At 37.3% G+C, this 23557-nt stretch overlaps 2 protein-coding genes across 2 annotated transcripts in view; both read left to right on the top strand.

Moving 5' to 3' along the window:
• MRPS27 (mitochondrial ribosomal protein S27) overlaps positions 1 to 13542 on the top strand; it is a 57885-nt gene extending 44343 nt beyond the window's left edge. Inside the window, exons 7-11 of the mRNA XM_070938807.1 lie at positions 1829 to 1944; positions 3198 to 3300; positions 6053 to 6195; positions 7864 to 8010; positions 12322 to 13542. Coding sequence (XP_070794908.1) covers positions 1829 to 1944; positions 3198 to 3300; positions 6053 to 6195; positions 7864 to 8010; positions 12322 to 12561 — 749 coding nt within the window. The 3' untranslated portion in view covers positions 12562 to 13542. The remainder of the gene's footprint in view (positions 1 to 1828; positions 1945 to 3197; positions 3301 to 6052; positions 6196 to 7863; positions 8011 to 12321) is intronic.
• A 7650-nt stretch (positions 13543 to 21192) lies between these two features.
• Positions 21193 to 21741, top strand: LOC139310389 (deleted in azoospermia-like). The gene is given in 3 exon segments (XM_070934549.1): positions 21193 to 21312; positions 21314 to 21458; positions 21461 to 21741. Coding segments are annotated over 3 exon segments (546 nt in total).
• The last annotated feature ends 1816 nt before the right edge of the window (positions 21742 to 23557 follow it).

Genomic DNA, 23557 nt, shown 5'->3' with positions numbered 1-23557 from the left:
CAAAATGTTGGAGATGCGAATGTTTGGATGCTACGTATTATCATGTATGGTGGACCTGTAGGAAAGTTAAGGCTTTTTGGATAAAAATTTGGTGGGTCATGCAGAATGTTTTGAAGAAAAAAATTCAATTTTCTCCACAATTGTTTTTATTGGGTATAGTTAAGGGTTTTACACGGGGTGAAATAAAACTAATATTGTATATGATAACAGCAGCAAGATTGTTGATAGGTAAATATTGGAAGAATGAAGTTTTGCCTACTATCGAGGAATGGACTTTGAAGATGGCCAGTTTTGCAGAGATGGCGAAGATTTCAGCGTATTTAAAAGATTGTTCACAAGAGACTTATGAATGGGAATGGAAAAGGTGGATAGAATATGTTCAGAACAAATACCAAACTAGAAAGTATCAAATAGCTTTTATTTGAAAATAATGTATTAGAAATATTTTAATGTAAAGAGACAAAGAGGAAAAATTATATAGGGGGAGGGATGGGTTCAGGTTTATATATTAGTGTTATTAGTTATGAGTATGTAATAGGGAAGTCTGGGGGGGGAGGGTTAGGGAGGGTTAGGGAGGATGGGAAGTTCGGGGAGGGAGGTGGGGGGGTGAAAAAAGGGGTGAAAATGTAATTGTAAAACTTTTGCAATAAAAAAAAAAAAAAATCCCTTAAAATTATTAAATATTTCGGCCGAAACACAGATTAAAACACCCAATTTGTAAAATCACGAATTAAAAAGTTTAAAAATTTAAAAGATGGGAGTTAGGCCAGGCCAGCTTGCTGAAATAGAAAAGTTTTGAGAGCACGGCGAAACGTGCGCAGGTCCGGGATCTTCTGTATCTCTGGGGGGAGCTCGTTCCAGATGGTAGGTGCCCCCACAGAGAAGGCTCTCCCCCTGGGGGCCGCCAGTCGACACTGTTTGGCCGACGGCACCCTGAGGAGCCCCTCTCTATGGGAGCGTACTGGTCGGTGAGAGGCTATTGGTAGCAGAAGGCGGTCTCGTAGATACCCCGGTCCGATGCCATGGAGCGCTCTAAATTAAAACAATTTAAAAAGTTAGGTCAGGTCAGTCCGGCTTGATGAAACAGAAACGTCTTTAAGGCACGGCGGAAAGTGCGCAGATCCGGGATTTGCCATGATTTCAAGAATAGATACTTTTTTAAAAAGAAAAGGGATAATAGAAGTAAAGCAGGTGGCAAGATTGATGCAATGACTGACTTCTTCTCATAAAATAGATATATAGGTTGTCCTCAAAATACAAACATTTGTTTAGTAACTGTTCAAAGTTACAACACTGAAAACTTACAACTGATTTTTGTACTTAATGATTGTTACAGCATCCCTGCAATTACATGATTAAAATTTGGGCAACAAATTTAGGGATATTAAATTAAACCAGAATAATAGTAGTGCTAGTTCATTTCATATGTTGTAAGTGTCTCTCCATCATTTTACACTTCCAAAATAATGAAAATTGGCTTTTTAAATATTACCCAAAAAAATAGATCAAATTGTGAAGTCAGCAGATATTTGAATAGGATATTTTATTATTCTGCAGTTTTAGGAATTCAAATTCCTTTTGCCAAACCAGCTTTCTTTTTTTCAGGTTGTGGGAAAACATATATATATATATATCAGTCCTGAAATAATATTAATTTTTACGTTGTTTATCTTTCACCATAATGTCACTAAAATTTTTAATTACTTGTTTATGTCATGTTAATCTGAAATAAACAGTTTGATATGTTCATTTCTATAAATACATTGGTGAGATAATTATTGTAATACATTTAAGCAACCATTTTAATGCTTGTTTTTATTATTTTTAGATGCTATGGCTGTAGTGACTGAGATAATGATACAGGAAGATTTTACTGAGGTGTCCACCCAACTTCTCTCTCTTTATACCATGTACAAATATTTGGCAACCAAATCAGAACTTACGGTAAGCTACTTGCATAATGAAATGTTTGTGGTTATGGCTAAAGAATAATAGGATTCAAATGCCGCATGTCCATACTTTCAAAATATGATTTAAAGCCAAGTTGAAGAGGCTTAACATCCTTAGGGGTAATTTAAGTTTCCAAGCTATGCCAGCTGGTATATGGCCCTTGATTGACCCCATGGTTACTCTTCCTTTTCCCCAAACATCTCCTTGGCTTCATAGTCTTGGTTAAAAAAAACTGAACTAAAAAAATAGTCTTGTTTTTAAAAAAAACTGGGGGAAAAAACATGGATTCACTTTTACAGTTAACTTCCTTCCTAAACTCAAGTGAAGCTCAGTTTCTTTCTGAGATTTTTAAGAAGTCTTGTATTTACACCCACAAGTGAAGGAAGTTGCTGTTTTGGCCAGTTGCTGTTTTCGCATTGCTGTCCGCTTTCTCTGTGTGAGAGAGGACATGTATAGCGAGAAAGGGAGGGAAGAAATGAAAAGAAAAGCTTTCAAGTTGAAGTTAGTTCCTCATTACATTATGGACATGCCATAAATTGTCATAGCAACAGATTAGAAATGCTTTGACATGAGTTCATCCATGTTTTCTTTTTTGAACTTTTTTGAACTTCAGAGCAGGGATGTCCAACTCTGGCAACTTTAAGACTGTGGAGTTCATCTCCCAGAATTCCCCAGCCAGCCATGCTGAGTTGAAGTTCGTAAGAGTCTTCTTTAGACTCTAGTTTAGAGCTCTGATATTCCCTGAAGGTTACCTACCAGGGGTGAAATCCAGCAGGTTCTGACAGGTTCTGGAGAACTGGTAGCGAAAATTTTGAGCAGTTTGGAGAACCGGCAAATACCACCTCTGGCTGGCCCCAGAGTAGGGTGGGAATGGAGATTTTGCAATATCCTTCCCCCAAGAGTGGGGAGGGAATGGGGATTTTGCAGTATCCTTCCCCTGGGGTGGGGTGGGAATGGAGATTTTAGAATATCCTTCTCTAGTCACGCCCACCAAGCCACACCCACCAAGCCAAGCCCACCGAACCAGCTGTAAAAAAAAATTGGATTTCACCACTGTTACCTACCCAAATATTAACGAGGCCCAAGCCTGCTTAGAGTTCAGCAAGCCCTAAAATGAGACCTAAACAAGGGCCCTGCCACTTGCTGAAGCACATTACAGATAGAGACTTAGTTTAACAAAGCAGAGAATTGGGAGGGGTGTATAACAGGGTTATACACATTTTTCAAGCAATATTTCCTGTTTTCAGTGGGAAGAAAAGAAAAATCTTGGAGCATCTCTGTTGTTAGTGGGGCTCAAGCAGATTGACACAGTAGGATTTAGTTCTCAGCTATATGGCCTTGCCTTTCTTGGTAAGTTTTAACAAATATTTAATTGAAAAAAAAATTCTGTATTGCTTTATTGATTTGTTTGGAGTAAATGGAATTTCTTCAATTAAATACTAATATGTCTTGATGCAGTACAAAATTAACACTAAATCAAGTTAAGCATAATGACATTCAGTCCACATAATGCAAAATTCACAGGCTGGCCAAAGTTCCCCTGAATATTTGAAAAGCCCAAAAGGTAGAATCTATCTTTCTGTCATCCTCTCAACCACATTCCCACAGAACGTTCATCTGAAAAAGGTGATAAATGGTAACAAGTAAGCATTATTCTTTAGTTATATATGAGGAAGTCTGTTGCTATTTTCTAACTAGAGCCCCAAGATTAACAATTTTCTATGTAGCATTATAGATTCCTTTGCTGTAAGTTAACTTACTAGGAACATTAGTAGGTATTGGTTTAAAGCTGAATAGGGCCTGGACCCAACTTGAACTGGGGCCAGACTGCTCAGAGAAAGATATATTTGAAATGTCCTTCTTCTAGCCCAGTTTTCTTAAAAATTCTACTTGTACGTAAGGGGAGGTTATTTCTCTAAAATCAATTATTATTTAGTATGTATTAGAAACCATAAATTAACATTCAAAGAAGAGAGAATGTTCCCTCCAGGGTAGTCCCTAATCCCTTCAATTTATTCTGGCATTTATCTTTTGATTAAAATTCAGCATAGAGTATCTGAATTCCCTCTATTTCAGTGTCTTTTATATTTTACAATGGCTTTATTGTGTCCATTAAAATTTCCTTGCCCTCACCTATGAATAGTTGTTAATTGGCCTACTACCTTCAGGTGAGAGAGAGGCTTTATCAAAAAGCGTTAGATAGTTACCCTTTTGCATACATTGGTTTCTCAGCTGTGATAAGAGCGAAGATGACACATCAGGATTAGATGCTGATCCTGATTTTACCTTATGGTACAGTTTAAAAAGTGTCAGTAGAGATCAAAATTGTAAACCAATTAGCACCACATTTTTATCCCACTTCAGCTATCCTTTTAAAAATCTGTCTTTGATTAGCATTTTCAAATCTTTAAAATACATCCCTGAACAGTTTAAAAAGGGATTGGCTTTAGCAAATCACTTTACTTCTGTAGACAAAAGATTCACCTGAACATTCTGAAGGTCAGAAGCTATTTTCTATTGTGCTGAATGCATTTTGCAATTATGCCAGATCTAATGGAATATATTTGTATAAAGAATAAAAAATGCTCATTTATTTATGAAATTTATATGCTGCCCGTTTCACTGGCAAGCAACATTCTTGTGCATGCAGGGACCCCTTTCTTAGTTATATTGGGGATTAGAGGTGGAGACCCTATGAGAGGTGTATGCAACGGAATTTCATTTTAATGTATGCCAATTAGTGTACATTCAAAGTGACAATAAAGTTATTCTAAGTCTAAGGCTGGTTTATAATAGTTTTTATTTTCATTTCATTTTATTAAATTTGTATACCGCCCTACTCCTGAAGGACTCAGGGCGGTGAACAGGCACAAAATAAAACACATAAATACAAAAGTTAAAAAACATAATTAAAACCAAATTAAATAATTTTGCCCGAGACAATTAAAATTCCCAATAATTTAAAACAAATTAAAATTTCAATTTAAAAATTTAAAAGAAGGGGAGAAAATTAGGCCAGGCCGGCCTGCTGGAATAGGAATGTCTTCAAAGCACGGCGGAAGGTGTGCAGATCCGGGATCCTCCGTATCTCCGGGGGGAGCTCGTTCCAGATAGTAGGTGCCCCCACAGAGAAGGCCCTCCCCCTAGGGGCCGCCAGTCGACATTGTTTGGCTGACGGCACCTGGAGGAGCCCCTCTCTATGAGAGCGTACCGGCCGGTGGGAGGCTGTTTGTGGTAGTAGGCGGTCCCGTAAGTAGCCAGGTCCTAAGCCATGGAGCGCTCTAAAGGTGCTGTATGTTTTAATTTTTCCAATGTTTGTAATTGTTTTTACTTTATTTTAAATCTGTTTACCAGATTTAAAACTCACTAGTTGAGATGGGAACTGTATCAATCAGTCAAATAAATAAATAAGAGTATAGAACTTAATCTCAACTAGGCCAAGAAATACTTATTGAAACCAGACACTCTTTTCCGAGAAGAATTATACAGATGTTGCTTCAACATTGTTTAAAGGCCCTTTTGGTGAATTGTAGAGAACTATAAAAGCAAAGGGAGACACTGAAAAGCATTCTGAATGCATTTCTTAACATCCCTCTGGGAATTTTGTACAGCAGGGGTCCCCAACCCCCAAGCTGCGGATTGGTACCAATACATAGCCCATTGGGAAACAGCGGTTTGCAAATGGTGTGTGAGTGGACAAAGCTTCATTTGTGCATGCTCAGGATCTAGGTTGCATGCAAAAGCATACCCTCCCACTCCTCCCCACCACTGCTGCCACTGTCACTGCCGCCACTGCCAGTCTAAAAGGTTAGGGACGGCTAATATACAGTACCTGCTTTCTGCTTTGAATTTAACTGCAATAATAGAGGAGGAGATTTTGTCTTCTATTGCCTACATAGAAGAAGGTGTGAAACTATTCCTTTCCATATCCTATAATCTCAGTTAATTTTTTCTCCCAACTCACTAGAACTCCATATTCATTTTTTAAAGAAAATGCTGACCTACTTTCTAAGTATCATATTCATCACCACATCTCTTTGATCCCACGCATTAGCTGTGTTTTCTGGTTTAAGCAATGGAGTAAACAGCTGTTAAATCACAGGTAAAGTGGAGCTACAGAAAGGATTGCGAGCTGTTTACCACCTAATGCCACTCATGTGGACCCCGGGATATCTGAACAGAGCCTTGAAAGTAATGGAAGATGTGGCCTTGCTTCCTGAAGATGTGAAACTTTGCCAGGAAGCAGTAAGTGAAAACTCATGTAACCAAATGTGGCCTGATCTATTTGGGACTCAGCAGCCGGGTTGCTACTATTCTTGGCACTGTTTTATATAGGTTGAATATGCATTGAAGTATTTCTTGAAAACGACTGTATCAACTGGGAATAAGAGTTTCATACAACCTTGAGGGGACGGGGGGGGGGTGAAAGTGCTCCCTCTGCTTTTTCAACTTTTCAATTGTTCTTTTAAACTCTGTTTTAATTCTGTTTATTAATTGTTTTTAACTATGGCTTATATATAATTTATTTATTATTTGTAAATCGTCAGAGTCATGTAAGAATGATGGGTGGTATAGAAAATTGATTGATAAATAAGTAAATAAATCTTCCCCTTAGAAAAAAATGTTTTCCAGAAAGCCCAGACAAATGCTTTCTTCACCCTTACCTCATTGCTGATTCTGCTTCTGGCAGTTATTGATAATGCAGCTGATTTTCCTATTCCTTGAATCTAGTAACTCTTCCCACAGTGCTGAGGAATACCAACTTCTGGAAAACACATTCAAAAACTCATAATACAGAGTTGCTCAAATTTCCATTCAGACTTTCAGGCTTTTTGTTTGCCTGTTATCAAATAAAGGGTACAGCTACATGATTCTGTTGAAAATCATAGGGAACATGATACAGAGCCTTTTCTTTCCAAAACAGGAATTCAAATAGAAATTATATAACATAATACCAGTGGTGGGTTACTCCCGGTTCAGCCCGGTTCCACCGAGCCGGTAGCAGTGATGATATGATGTCACCGAACTGGTTCTGCCCCACCCGCACCCCCACCCATCCCCCGTGTTATTCTTACCTTTTATTTGGCCCCACCTCCAATCTATTGCTGCCTCCTGAGTCCCAGCTGATGGCTAGAGGGAAAAACTGTTTAAACTCTTGCCGCGGGGCTTCAAAGGGCCGCCCTACAGCTGATCAGTGTTAAAAGAAAACAAATGAGTAGACCAGTGCCTGAAAAAATAAATGGGTAGATTGCTACAGCTCTGCAAGCAGTTAAAAGCCTGGTAGACCAGTACCTCTGCTAAATCCTAAATAATTGTCACATGGCCATCAAGCCACGCCCACAAAATAAGCCACACCCACAGAACCAGTAGTAAAAAATTTTAGAACCCACCCCTGCATAATACGTTGTAATCTCTTCTTATAGTTGTTACAAACATTCAAACTATTATCAGCAAAGAGCATCTGTGACTTACTTGCAGTCAATAATAAAATCAATAGTAATTTCAGAAAGGCCTGGTCTGCTTCATTCAACCAATATACAAACAGTGAAAACCCAACTTAAAAATTCTTAATATTTTCAGTCTTTTAAAACTATTTTGGTCTTTAAATAGTTTGTTATATATTGTTGTTTTATATTTTCAGTTTGCAATACATGCTTTCCATAAAGTTAAACCCTATTCTGCAGTTAAAACCATAGTTTTGGAAAAAACAAAAACAAAAAATTAAGATATTGCATCCTATTTTCAATCTATTGTTCAAATTTAATTCCTAACTTTTGTTTGGCTTTTAATTTTAATGTTATGTTCTCAAAATGTTAAGGAAGATGCATAAACTGTGAAAAGATATCCGCATATATGACACTTTTTTATGTTATTTTAAGCCATCCACGACATTTTTGCTCTTTTGCTGCAAAGGTTGATGTTCTGGGAGACATTTTGCACCTAGCACCTGAGCCCGAGGTTTCTCCAGAAGACCCCAAGGATTCAGAAGAAGCACCAAAACAAACGCCACCAGAAGAAAACGAGGTGCTTCGACTGCCTGAATATCTAAACCGTTTTAAGGTATGCAGTTTCCTTCCACTTCTGGTTTTTTTCCCCTCCTGAGGAAATAAGACTTCATTGCTACCCCACTAGTAATGGCACCAGGTTCTTGGGTATTGATGCTAAGCTACTTTCTTACTGTTTCAGACAGGAATTTGCCTGGAGAAAATCATGTTCAGTGTCATTTTTCTACTACCTGGTTGCTGAGAATCTGTTTTTACTTTTCATATACTTGCCTTAATAAGTGAAACGCCTAATAATTAAAATGAAATGTCACTCCTAACCTCATGTCCTTTGCATCATATATCTACTGGAAAGTTTTTCCGTAATTCTCATTTCATTATGGGATATAGAAAATGTGTATCACAGGATCATATTTATTCTTTTTAGACCCTCATCATCTCAAAATGCTTTAGATTTATTAGTTTCCCTCCTTCAGAAGGCTTTAGATTTATTAGCTTCCTTCACTTTGACTAGTTATTGAATGACGTCTTTATGTAAGTGATTACATAGAGCTGATATACCTTAATGGTTAGAATGTTGGACTACACCTGTTAGATAAAGACCCAAGTTGAAGTTCACTGTTTGTTGAAGGATTTTAAAATGTCATTTCAAATCTAATTTCCTCATACAGTAGTTTCTGTATAGTTTCTCCTATGTATACTATCACCTCCTAAGAAAAAGCTAGATATACTGTATTCTATACTGTATATCTTTTAAGGCAGAGGTGTCAAACTCAATCTGATTGAGGGCCGCATCAGGGTTGTGTGCCAAGGGGAGCGTGCCTGCAGGAGTGGGGGGGCGTGGCCAGCTCAACCTCACTCGTTGAGGCTCTGTTTTCAGCCGCAACGACCTCATGCAGCCTTCTGCCAGCTAAAACGGAGCCCTGGCGGGCCGCACACGGCCTCCCCAAATTCTGTTTTTGCTGGCAGAGGGCTGCAGGAGGCCATTGCAGCCGAAAATGGAGCCTGGGAGGGCCACACACAGCTCTCCCGATCTCCATTTTCGCTGGCAGGCATCACGGGCCGGTTCTTCATTGTTTCTAGGGCGGCCCTGCAGGCCCGATCTAAACACACCACAGGCCGAATCTAGCCCACTGGCCTTGAGTTTGATACCCCCGGGCTCAATAGAAGTCTAAATAATCAGAAGTCACCAGGATTGAGAAAGGATTATAAAATATTGAATGTTTTATCAGTAACCTAAAATATCTGTCAAGTGTTTGACAGTCATCTTGCCTGTCTCACCATTAGGACTCATGAGCCCTGGTGGCACAGTGGTTAGAATGCAGTATTGCAGACTAACTTTGCCCATAGACTGGAGTTTGATCCTGATGTGGGCTTCAGGTTGACTCAGCCTTCTATCTGTCCGAGGCCAGTAAAATTAGAGCCCAGATTGTTGGGGCAATATGCTGACATTGTAAACTGCTCAGAGAGTGCTGTAGAGCATTATGGAGCAGTAAGTCTAAGATCTATTGCTGTTGCTAACGATTAGGGCATTAAATTAAACTAAAAGGGTAAGGATGGCAAAAGTCCAAGACCTAATATGCATCCAAAGATTAGGACAAAGAAAGCAGAACACAAAGGAGAAAAGGAGATTAGGATGAGTTTTGCACAATACCAAGTGTCAATAGATCAGAATGCTGCTATTTCTGCACTAATACATGGCGATTGTGAAAGAAATAGGGAGAACAAGAGATCCTAATTCAGGAAAACAAAGACAAATATAAAGTGATTGGTATCACTGAAACATATTGGGATGATAGTCATGATTGGCACATAGCCATGGCAGTCTGTAGTTTATTCAAAAGGAACAGACCTTCAAAAGGAAGGATGGAGGGATGCTACATGGTACATAAAAGAAAAATGTACTTGAACAGAAATTCAGCAGAGCATGTTGAAAGTATCTGGGAATAATAATGAGAGATAAAGAGAAAATGACGCCACTTTGGGAGTTTTGTATAGACAACCAGGGCAAGCAGAAAAAATAAATGACGCCTTTCTACATCTGGTAACCAGTTTTCAAAGATGTATGCAGTAACGATGATGCTTAGTTTTCAGTTATGATCATCTGATGGGAATCTAACTTTGCCAAGAGTTAGAGGTCCAAATTATTCTTGCTCTCCCTTACTGGGAGCTTCATTGGTCAGAAGGTGGAAAATACAACTGGGAAATTCTACAAAATGGTATATTTCAGGGGCAGTCTCAAACAGTCCCCACAAGAAAGAAAAACAGGAATGATCTAAAGAGGCCAACATGAATACATGTAGAGTTCTCTAAAACATTAAAGGAAAAAGAGGGGATGGAAAGAGGGGGACATACCTGAAGAAGACTGCAAGATGGTCTTCTAAAATTGTAGGAACTCTGTTAGAATAGCTAAATTTCAGAATGAGCCAAAGCTTGCAGGAGATATAAAAATAACGAGTGTTCTTGAGTATGCGGAACTACTTGACTCCTGTTTTTGTGACTGTCTTCCATTAGAAGAGGAATGGTCAGCATTATGCCACCAGAAGTATGGGGAAACTGCAGTATAAAATAGGCAAAAGAGAAATAAACTAAATTTAACCAGGGCCAGATAGATTACTGAAGATACTAAGCAGAGGTCATTTCAGAGTCATTTTACTAATATTTGAGAACACTTGGAGTAAAATTTCGGAGGTTGGGAGGAGAGCAAATGTCATCCTCATCTTCCAAAAGAGAAACTATAAACTACCAGCTGCTGAATCAATGAGAGTTTAGTACCAGTTATATTTTGGTGATTCAACTATTCGTTTGAATTCCTGGCAGAATTAGAGGTTCATGTATTAAGTGAATGATAGAAAATGATTAATAATATAGTTGTACAGAGAATTAAGAGTCATTTATTCAGTAGGCTGTGGTCTAAGAAATTTAGAAGACTGGTTTACTATGCGTCTTATTTGACCATATTAGTTTAGTTAGTTATTAGTTTAGTTTATTGATTAGCCCATAATCCATATTAAAATACAGAGTCTAAACAAAATGATTAATAAAATTCTATCAAAACAATTTAAAATGAAATTGAAGTAAAATACAATAATTTAATATATAGATAAGTAACATAAGATAAAACTATATTTCAGTATCACCCCTAAAATCTATTGACTTATTAAATATTATTCTTATTAAAAACCAATGCCAGCTAATCCTTTGGTTTATAAATTATATTAATTCATTTACTGTAAGTATCTTTATTGGGAAAAAAACCACACATAGAATTTTTAAATTGCTGGTTCAAATTTTCTGAGATAGTTTTCTTCTCGTTCTCTGAGGTGTTTCTCTTTTAAGGCAATTAAGTTGCCTTCTGAAGTCAAGCTGTCCTATAAAAATATCCCTAATCACAAATGACCCTGCATCTTAAAGCACATAAGCGGATTTTTTTTTTTTTGATTCATCACTGCAGTGGGTTGCAAGAAATACTGCACCATCTATTTGATGATGGAATGTCCTGTCTGGCCTAGGTCCCTCCTTTCAACTCACTCTTGTGTACCCCAGAGGCAGGATGAAAGCATTTTCAACAGCTGCCTACACAGAGCTGAGCATAACTTCAAAAACACCTTTAGAGAAAGGCCATATAGGAATCTACCGCACAATAGCATAAAGAAGCTGGGATCTCTTCATTATACAATTAATACTTTAATTATTCCCATCTGTTAGCTGTAAGGTTGGCTGAAGCAACTTGGCATAAGTTTTTGCCTCAGCAGGGTGCCTACAGGGTGGGACCAGAGAACTCTAAAACATTGGGATGGCTGGCAAGCCATTTGTCAATTTTAGGGCAATGAGCTTTTGTTAAGCTTTATTAATGCTTTTAGTAGCTCAGCCTACTCCAGCACTTAGCCAAACTAAAAACTAATAAATTTTGTCTCTGCTTTGTATTACTAAATAATATATTTTGTTTTTACAAAAAAAAAACCCTAACTCATATATGTCAGTGTTTATTTATTTATTGGATTTATAGGGCTGCCCAATTCAAACAATATGAATCTGGGAGGGTAGATTACAGCAAAAACAACAACAACAAAGACTACACAAACAACAACAATACCCCACCACGTAATGCTAAAAAGCCTATCCAATATCTGAAATATAAACCATTTGTTTAGTTTTTCCTTTTGGGAAAGGCTGAATGCTCATTTATTGTGGCCAGGGCAATTTTCCAAGAATAAATGTGAATCAGCCGTAATACGCCAGTTATAAAATGTGAAATTCCAGTTCCAAAGGAAGGAAAGATTATATGGGCCAGACCAGTCTATTGTTGAAGTAGTGAAACTGATTAACTGTTTCTTTTTCTTTCTCTCTCTTATGCCAACCATGACAGGAGCTGACTTCTAAACTCCACTCCCTTGGCAAGGTGGAATCTAGGAAGCTGCTAACCCTAACTACTCAACTTGTTGAGGAGAAACTACCAGCATCTGAAGAAGAAGACATTACAAAATACAAAGAGAAACTTGAGGAGTGGGAGAAAGAACAAACGATGCTGATTGAAAGGGAGCAAGAAATGAAAGCAAAAGCTAAGGAAATGATGGAAATTAAAAAAAAAGCAAGCGCAGCCACATGATGCTTTTGCTGGCAGACTTCCATTATGCCTCAGATTGTCTTGGCAATAAACAGTCTCATCCTGTCTTGTACTTTATACAGACTTGGCTTGTCTACACATTAAATCTTTACATGATCCAAGCTATATGTATCCTTTCTCCAAAATCTATTATTATTACTGTTCTTCTGAAAGTATACATTACCTCTGTTGTGTCTGAAAACAAGGTTTGTGATTTAATCAAATTGTTCCTTTCTGAAATGTTGAGGTGAGATAATAAGTTCAGAAGGACCATAGGCATCGTCAGCATATGCTATTTTTCATGATAGTTACTGACAAGAATTGCTGGTAGCTTAGAAATCAAAGAAAACAATAAATAAATGTAATTTGAATGTGTACATATATTCATGCATATTCTGTTATTTCTAGATCAAAGCACAGTTTCCCAACTTTCCAACTTGGGAGTTAAAGAGTAGTTTAGAGAATCAGAAATAATCTATTATGCCATGATCTGTGAATATTAATCTGGATCAGCTTTCTCAACCCTTGAAATAGGTCAGATTGCAACTCCTATTACTAACGAATATGAGAGAAAGAGGCTGACCTGGACTCTACCTAGGAGTACACCATACACCTTTAAAATAAAACATAGTAAAATCTCAGTAAAATAAATCTGTTCATTTTGTTATGTCAATCTTGTTATGCCAAAGTTGATGTTTAAACATAAAACTAAAAACGCCATCAGGAGCTAATACACCTGGAAGAATGCAATAAATTTAGTTCCTGATTGCTGATTAATTGATTTGTTTGTTTTTAGTTAGCATTTTGTATTTTATTTTTATATCTTTGTTTACTGGTTTATTGTATGCCATACAGTTCCTCGTTGTTCAAATTGGGCAGCCATTTATAAACTTTAAGTATACAGGTAGACCTCTACTTACGACCACAATTGAGTCCAAAATTTCTGTTGCTAAGTGAGACATTTCTTAAGTGAGTTTTCCTCCATTTTATGACTTTTCTTGCCACAGTTGTTAAGAGAACTTCTGCAGGTCTTAAGTTAGTAACACAGTTGTTAAGTGAATCTAGCTTCCTCATTGATTTTGCTTGTCAGGAGGTTGCAAAAGGGGATCACATGACCTTAGGACATTGCAGCCATCATAGATATGAGTCAGTTTTCATGGGATGCTGAAATGGTCATGTGAAAAACGATCATAAGTCACTTTTTCAGTGCCATTGTAACTTTGAACGGTCACTTAATGAACTGTTGTAAGTCAACATAAGCCAAGTCAGTGAAGAAGCCAACAGTAAGTCAGAGGTTGTGACCATGTGAGGTCTTTGCTTATCATCCCACATGGTCCTTTCCTAATGACAACAATAAAACCATCGGAATTTATTTGATGATTACAATTTTATAGTTCCCATTTCACTTATACAGCAACTTTGAGTGGTTTACGATATGATTAAAAAATAAAAAAGTACTACAGGACAATTAAAATTAGAAGAGTTAAATAAAGTTAAAAACCAAGACAGTTGTGGGGGGGGGGGCTGGAAGTGGGAATCTTCTCTATCAAGTCAGATGTCCCCAATGTAACAAGCCCCTGTCAGTGACCCAAACCAAGTGGCAGAGCCAAGTTTTCAGGAGTTTCGTGTGTGTTTGTGTGTAGACTTCATCTCCAACAGGAGACTATTCCCGAGGGTGGGGCCCACACCAGAAAAGGAATTGCCATCACTAAGCACTAACTCATCTGATGTTGCACTTTATGTCCTTGGTACTTAGCAATGGCAATTCCAGTTCCAATTGTCATTGTTAACCTAAAACTACCTGTATAGTACATTATGTTACATTATGCAGGGGTGTCCAACTCTATTTCTTTGAGAGCCGCATCAGGACCTCGGAGAGCCAGGGTGGGCATGGTTAGCTTGACATCACTCATGTCGGGGGTGCCTGTGGTGGCCCGAGCTCTCTGTCAGCAAAAATAGGCTCCTAAGCTCCATTTTTGGATGCGATGGCTTCCTGCAACCCTCTGCCAGCGAAAATGACTGGCACTGTGGGCCAGTCCTTTGCTGTTTTCAGGGTGGCCCTGTGGGCCAAATCTAAGCACTTGGCAGGCTGCATCTGTCCCACAGGCCTTGAGTTTGACACCCCTGTTCTAGAGCAAGAAGGCCACTAAGAAGGAACCTGTTACTTTCTAGAAATGATATTGCATTAGATATTATATGTTAAGAGCAGCTAGGACAGGATCATTTGGGATCCTGTTGCATCAGATACTGAAGTCTAACTGGCTTAGGCCCGGGGTATCTGCAGGATCATCTCCTGCTTTCCTCCCACCGTCCGGTGCGCTCTCACAGAGCGGGCCTCCTCAGGGTGCTGTCAGCCAGACAATGTCGGCTGGCGGCCCACAGGGGGAGAGCATTCTCTGTGGGAGCGCCGACCCTCTGGAATGGGTTGCCCACCGGCCTCAGGACAGCCCCGGACCTCCACTCCTTCCGCCGCGAATTGAAGACGTGGCTTTTTCACCAAATGGGCTGAATCCGTAGGGGTGATTTCAAATTTTAATAATTTTTAATTGAATTTAATTTAACTTTAAACTGATTTTAAATTGTTTATGTAATTCTTTGTTTTGTTTTGTAAGCCGCCCTGAGTCCTACGGGAGAAGGACAGCATATAAATTACATAAATAAATAAATAAATAAATAAATAAAAATAAATAAATAACTTATACTGATTTATAGACTGAACCATAGCAACTACTAATGGGAATTGCCCTCCATCACTCTAGTTTGTTCCAACTTTATCATTTATTGCAGTTATGGTTTCTATCTTTTCTGTTTTACAGAGTCCTATTTTCTATAGAACCAGCCAATTTGCCTTTGCTGTCTTTTATTCAGAGAATGTCACAAATTAGCTGCTTCAGCCCCTCCAAACTTGCTTTCCTCATTCCAGATTTTCTAGAAATCTCTATCAAATTCTTTATTTGATTTTTCCTTTTTCCCTCCATTTCCTGTCTTAGTCAAATGATTAGACAAGCATGCTAAAAAGTAGCCTTTAATCTAGTGAAAGAGAACCAGTTTAGGGTAATAGTAAAGGCAGCAGGCTAGAAACCAGGAGACTGAGTTCTAGTTCCACCTTCAGCACAAAGCCAGCTGAGTATTCCTCAATAGGTCACTCTCTTTCAGCCCCAGGAAGGAGGCGCTGGCAAGAAACCATGTCTGAAAATCTTGCCAAGAAAACCGCAAGATCTAATCTAGGAGCCACCAAGAATCAACACTGACTGGAAGGTGTGTTTGTACCGAATACGTCTCTGCATTTTTGGAAATGATATCCTCCATAAACTGAGAATTCAATTTGACATCTGTCTTGCTTATAACTGAGTGAGAATTCGATTGTGCCGCATCATTTGTTAACCAAATGACTAAAAGAAAATGTTACCTGCAAGATTTATGACCTGTGACCTTATGATCAGTGATCACTTCATTTGGTCTTCAAGAGGATTTCCAGCAGTGACTATGAGCTGCATAAATGCTACCATAATTGCCATAAAACCCTAAATTCTGTCAGCAGAGTTCTAATTGCATTTCAGATTAGCTAATCTTGACTCTCAACTGTTAGACTAGTGCATTTATTTTTCATGTCAGGTTAATAAGCAGAACTGTAAATAAGATTAGCCATTGTTGCACTGCTGACCTTAGCACCACTTAATTCCTGTTTCAATTTTACATGTATAAATGGTTTCATGTTTATGCAGTATTTTATGATCTAAAATCTATATTGGAAACAAATGTATTGTTTGGCAGTTCAAATCTCACCAGGCTCAAGGTTGACTCAGCCTTCTATCCTTCCGAGGTCGGTAAAATGAGAACCCAGATTGTTGGGGGCAATATGTTGATTGTAAACTGCTTAGAGTGGGCTGTAAAGCACTGTGAAGTGGTATATAAGTCTAAGTGCTATTGCTATTGGTTGTTATGGTATGTGCAGTCCAATGAGTTAACTCCCAGATAAATGTGTATAGGATTGCCATTTGAATTTATCAATTCTTGGTTATCAATTTTTTAAAATAATGTAAGCATCTCTTTTTAAAGAGATGTAATTTTTTCATTCCTGAATTGCAGGTACATAGAGCACATCATAAAATGAATGTTTTATGTGGGCAATGTATCCCTATACTTACTGTACTTTGCTTATAATACAGGGCTGTTTTAAAAAGTAGCATGAAAGCACATCTTCATACACACACACACACACACACACACACACACACACATGTAAAGATATGCTTTCATGCTACTTTTTTAAAAGTATTATAAATCCTGTATTATAAGCAAAGTCTTAAACCAAAGTCTTTTGCTTTGACTTTGTCTAGTTACACATTCAGAAAATGTAAGATCATTTGCATATTTAATTTGATATGCAGATTGCCAATTCAAATTCACAGTATACTTAAATACTTCAATGAATAGGAAAGCATATACACTTTCAGTCCATTAAAGAAATCCAGTGTCCATATTTAAAGGAAGGAAAATAGTGATTTCCTTTGGTCTCAGATCACTGTTAGTGCTTGGCTGTCCCAGAATCAGGATAATATCACTACAACTGGTAATTAAAAATTAATAAACCTATTCATAGAGAATACAACAATCTCTCATCTATGAGTCATAGCCGAGTAGAAATGAATAGTGTATATTGAATTTGCTCTCTTAAATGTGCAAAATTATTAGTCTTTGTCCTCTGAATTGCTGCCCAAGATTACACGACTAATGTCTCTTCATGTCTGAGCATCCATTTCTTTAGCTCCTAATTTCAAGAAACTTGAGTCAAAGATGTAACACCAGTGGGGTTGTTAAAATATTGGATTTGTTGGATATAGTATAAAACACTGGAATGTTGGAGACCAACATTCAAGCAATCCTCAGTCATGAACTTTTAGAGTTAGAGTCTCTCATCCTCTCAGAGGTTTCATAGGTTTCTCATGGATCAAAATGAAAAGACAACCTCCCTGCTGATTACCTTAGTCTCCAAGAAATAAGGCAGAATATAAATTTAATATATTTACATTAAACTAAGTTTAGTCAATCAAAAAACTTCCTTATGTGATAAGATATTCTATTTACAAGGAGGCTTAAGCAGAAGTGACTGTTTGGCCAGAAGACACATGTGGCCTTTCAGAAGACCTTCTTTAAAGTCTTTGAATTGAGATTGAACATACAATGTCAAGTACTGTTTTTGGAACCTAAGCGGATTTAGGACCAAATATCCCATTTTCCTGACAACATATTGAAAGGCTGTGTTGGCAAGCAAGCTGTTTAATTGAATAACTAATTGTTCATTTATTTTTGTATAATTTCCCCAGTGCTTCTGTAGATTCTGCCAAAGTGAATACAAATTGTTAATAATATATTGTTGGTGGAATCTTTCGAGTCATATTGGGGTTTCTCATTACTAAAGCATTCAATTTTTTAGTAGGTCAAGTTGGTGAGAATTGATAATACCGCTTCAGTATGACCCTAAATTACAGTGGTTTAACTCTACCTTCAAAGCAAGGGAAACACTGAGTTTTTACTTAGCCAACCTGGACAATAGAAATAGGTGCTGAGAAGTTGTAGTTTGACAAACACTGGACAGCAGGTGAAACGGATTAGAGCTCCAAAATTAATACTTCACAAGCACCCCATTGAAATAGGAAAGTCTGTTTGTGAAAATGATATAATTATATAGTTTTTACTTATTCTAGACAGTTCCATTGACCAGAACATTTACTATAAATGTGTGTGTATAAAAAGGGAATTGCATTGTGATTTTTTAGATGGAAATTGCATCTTTAATATACAAATAAAAGAAAACCCAACAACACTTGAACTATTTTAATTTTTTATTGTGGAACTGAGCTTATTTCCTTTACATCAAATATCCTCAATGGTAGAGGGGATATTGCACACAAATATCATAAAAGCACTACATATTACTTTCACTGGAAACTAATTTTCTACTTTAGATATGACTTGATAGGATAGAGGTGATGAAGGATTATAAGACATAAAACCATACACAGCTGCAGACTGACACAAACAAGACCGTTCAGAACAAGAGAGAGGAGTGAGGTGCTTCTCAGCCACGACAAGACTTTCTCTCCATGGTTTGGAAGAATCAAATGGCTGCAGGCCATCATGTGAAAGCATCCTGGACTTTTAGAACTGTGCTTTTTCTGGTGTGATTACAGCCCAGTCTTGTATGAATAGAACAGTCGCTCTGGGCAACTAGAGCTCCTAAACTAATTTAGTGCAGAGAAACAATTCCCCCCCAAATGTTCAAGGTTTTGATGCTGCTCTCTTATTTTGTTATTTTTATAAGATCACAACAAATATTTTTGTTTCTTAAAAAATGAAGCAAACATCCTTAACAAGGCAAGCAATGCAGTTTCCAAATGTATATAAACAATTAGACCAATTTTTGTGTTTTCTTCTACTGTCAAGGAGCACTTACAATTTTTTGGTAAGTTTAAATATAACATTTCCCCATTACTAATATTTCTAGACTACAAAAAATTTCTATTATCTGAGCTAGAACTTACATATGGAGAAAAGGGCTATGGCCATTGCCCCACTAGTGAGGGTCTTAAGCATGTTTTCATAGCATCATCCACTTATCATTGAAGTGATGTAAAATCTGTCCTCATTATTGTTAATCATGGCACGTCAATGTTGGGATGATTCTAGAAGATGCTTGCTAGTGGAGAAATGACCCATGATGTAGGAAATGGAGAATTAACTCCTTGAAGCTAAGCCGGGAGTTCTTGGAATGTTTTCCTTAACTAACAGCTTCTTAGTTCTGTGTTGCAAGGTTCCTAAACTGCTTTAATCTATTGAAGACAGCTAAATATATTTGTATACACATTTGGATTCATTCACTACTGTATGTGAAGTTAAACACAAATCATGAAGAATGAAAGATTAATTAAAAACGTAGTTGCAGAAATTAGACCCACCATAGGAAAATGTAAAGGCATGCAAAAGATCTGTTTTAAGTTTGAATGTGACCTCAACTAAACTGCTGTCACTGAATTTTATTCAGTAGGAAAGTACTATCATAACAGCACAATGAGGGGAATGTTACCAATGGTAAAATTTTCTGGAATGCATACAGCACTCTTGTTTCATTAATTAATATTGAATTATTAATTTAATTAATATTGAACCATGCTTCTAGTAATCTGTGCTGAGTAACAGAGCACAATATTGGTATTCATGGTACTTCAGATTGACTGTCACTATACTAACTATGTAGGGCGGTGACTAACACAACTATTAGTTCCATTTAGTTTAGTCTAGAGGAGCTTCCTAAAACAACAGTAACAGAAATCCAGAATTGAGTGCCATTCAAATTCAGTCCTGATTGCCATTCAAAACCCTATGCCTGCTTGTTCAAAAACAATTGTTTATGAACTGTATAGCCTACTACTATAGCTTTATTCAGAAACTTAAAAAAGAAAATATAGGCTTGGATCTAAAAGGCACATCAACTCATATGCAGGGCAAATGCCAATGTCATGCCCACTACATGTCCCTGTACTTTCAGAAGTATTCCTGAAATTTTCCTCAACTCTCAGGAGCAAGTTGTCAGAAAACAGAACATTAAAAAGAGTTCTAATGCTAGAATCAATGATGCAAAATGAGATCTTTGAGAGGTGATGCAAAATGAGACCTTTGAGCAAAGCTACACTAACTGGTACTTCCACCCAAAAAAACCTAAGAGTTATTGGACTATAAATTCTCAAACTTTGCAATTAGCATGCTGGCTGACAATGCTGGAAATTGTAATCCACTGATTTGGACACCAGTAAGATAGGGAAGGCTGTCATAAGAGAATATATGTTCCCATAAAAATCAAGATTTGCCAAATTAAAGATTAGAGTTAGGTCCTTCAACCATTTGGAAGCTTAAAGTAAAAGGGAAAGTTTACACAAAGAAAAATCCCAATCCAACTACATTTCTGAGTCTATACTAAAATAATTACAAGAGGATCAATAATGGGCTTAAAGTGTGAAGGAGTATCAAGGCCAAATTTGAACTCCATTAAGGTGGTAATCCTATATATGTTTATTGAGAATAAGTCCTACTGCACACAACAAAGTTGATTTCTGATACGGCATACATAATTATCTGGCATGCTGATTTCAGACAATTGCTTCAACAGGCCTATTGATGTACACATCTGCTATGTTTTCACTTTTTGGAGACAGCAAATTAATTTCCCTTTTGCATTTAAATATATATATAATATTGTTTATTGAGTATAAACTAAAAATAATCCTCATAGAAGTTCAGTTCAAAACAGACTGATAACCTCTATGATTTAGTCAGTCTTTTGTCTTATTGTTAACATTTTCTTTTCTTTTTCTTTTTTCTTTGGCAAGAAGAAAATTAAACATATTCCTGCTGGGTAAATCCTTTAAATTTTGCTTAAAAACCGCAAATTGGAGGGAGGGGATTTATAAAATTAATTCATCTTGAAGCAAGAGATTTTGATGCAGGTTGCTCATATGGATGGAACTGAAGGCCTAGGTCAAGCCCGGGCATTGTGAAGAAGGGGGACAAGAAAAAGGCGGGAAGTGGCTGCTCTCGCCGTCCTTCGAAGTGGAGGCGTGCAAAGGATGTGTGGAGATGTCTACTTCAAATCAGAACTCTCAAAACACAAATATTCCACAGGAAAAAAGCTCTGAGTCATCTGCTACCAGACAAGGATATGTTCTGCCTGAAGGGAAAATCATGCCAAATACCATTTTTTGTGGGTGGAATAGATATAAGGATGGATGAGACAGAAATTTGGAGCTTTTTTACACAATATGGCACAGTTAAAGAAGTGAAAATAATCACTGACAGAACTGGTGTATCTAAAGGATATGGATTTGTATCATTTTTGGACAACTATAGAAAATAGTAGAATCACAAATAAACTTTCATGGAAAGAAGGTCAAATTGGGACCTGCAATAAGGAAACACCCAAACTTATGTGCCTATCATATGCCACCCAGGCCAATGCTTATTAATTCCCCTAGACCTCAGTTCCATAGTGTTTGGAGTAAACAAGAAACATATATGCAGTCTCCAGCTGTGATGAGTCCTGTCACACAATATGTTCAGCCTATCCTTAAAAAAAAGAACAGAGCACATCATTTTAGAAGAAGCAGAGCTGTTCTTAAAACTGCTTGACTCAACAATATAGAAAACCTGAAATATTCATGTTTGTCATTTGTAAAGGTAGAAAAACTTGCAATTTAATATTGGTGACAAAACATACTTAACAATTATGTAGCCCTACTGGCAAAAGTTATTTGAAATTGGAGTTCATTTGAAGTTTGTATGTGATATGTTTCTCTATGTTTTATTTTATGTTTGTATAATTTATCTAGTCTAGATTTTTCTGTGTTCTAATTCCTAACCAGAAAATTTCATGTTTAACAGTTGGAATTGTATTGCATCCAGTTTTGGTCACCACACTATAAAAAGATGTTGAGACTCTAAAAAAAGTGTAGAGAAGAGCAACAAGGATGATTAGGGGACTGGAGACTAAAACATATGAAGAACGGTTACAGGAACTGGGCATGGCTAGTCTAGTGAAGAGAAGGACCAGGGGAGACATGATAGCAGTGTTCCAATATTAGAGGGGCTGCCACAGAGAGGAGGGGGGGTCAAGCTATTTTCCAAAACACCTGAATGCCAGGCAAGGAATAATGGATGAAAACTGATCCACGAGAGATTCAACCTAGTAATAAGGAGGAACTTTCTGACAGTGAGAACAATCAACCAATGGAACAGCTTGCCTTCGGAAGTTGTGGGATCTTCATCATTTGAGACTTTCAAGAAGAGATTGGACTGCCATTTGTCAGAAATGTGTAGGGTCTCCTGCTTGAGCAGAGGGTTGGACTAGATGACCTATAAGGTCCCTTCCAACTCTGTTAATCTGTAATCAATAATAAATGGAATATTGCATTGTTAGTTGGCAGAGCCGATTGCAATTGCTTGGCACCTTCTCAGAATAAATCATCTAAGTCAATATTTCCATATTAAGGAACTCTCCAGATGAATTTCTCCAGAATTTCCCAGCCAGCATGGCCATTGCTAAGATGTTTTCAAGGTGGCCAACTTGGATAAGTAAACAATGAAAACAATGTGGTAGAGTAACAGCTTTGCCCAGTAAATGCTTACATTTTAACCTTCTGTCAGTACTATCGGCCTGGGTCATCCAATGTGGACGAACATATGCTTAGGACTGTATCACATTAGTGGATGATAATAGAATTGTATTAGAAATAGCAACTGTTGGGCTAAGAAAGGGGATGAGGTATGGGGGAATAACATTCAGGAATATATCAAATAACATGTAGTTATTTCTGTTTAATGGGTACCAAGACAATGTTTTCCCACTGCTGCATTTCCCAAAAGCAGCATTCACAATTACGAATTCAGCTATCCTGCTTCTTTCAAAAATACATTTTTCCCGAATTTTTCATTCCACAATCATACTAGTTTTTTTTTTAAGACTTGGAATCTAACCCATAGAGCTTCCATCTATGCTGTTCCAAGAAAAATAAAGAGCTACAAGAACAGAAGCGTTTCTTGGATAAAGGTAAAATAATAAATAAAAAGGCATTGCTAGAATTGTCAAACAAAAACAAAGTATTAGAATTTTTAAATCCACAAAACATAAACAATATTTCACAGCATTAATTGGGCTACCCAGCCCAAATTAAAGAGGATCTAAAATAATATTAAAAATATATAAAAATTAGCAAAATAGAACAAAAATAAACAATGCAACAATTAAAATAAATTATATAACATATAATAAACAAAATGCTGTAGTTGTCCCCTACTTAATGAAATCAGAGCATTCTGAAAACATGGTTGGCATAAAACAATACAAATTCCTATTATAGAAAGAATGAGATTGTGAAAATTCTGTACAGAGCTGCAAAGTAAAACATTAAGGAGAATGGAGGTATTATTACAGGTAGTGATAACATGT

Source organism: Pituophis catenifer, unplaced genomic scaffold, assembly GCF_029215685.1.
Source record: "Pituophis catenifer annectens isolate HBS135680 unplaced genomic scaffold, rPitCat1.0.hap2 SCAF_2, whole genome shotgun sequence".
In the NCBI taxonomy this organism is placed as follows: Eukaryota; Metazoa; Chordata; class Lepidosauria; order Squamata; family Colubridae; genus Pituophis; species Pituophis catenifer.
The sequence above is the reverse complement of the archived record's forward strand: the minus strand, read 5'-3'. Positions and strand labels throughout refer to the sequence as shown.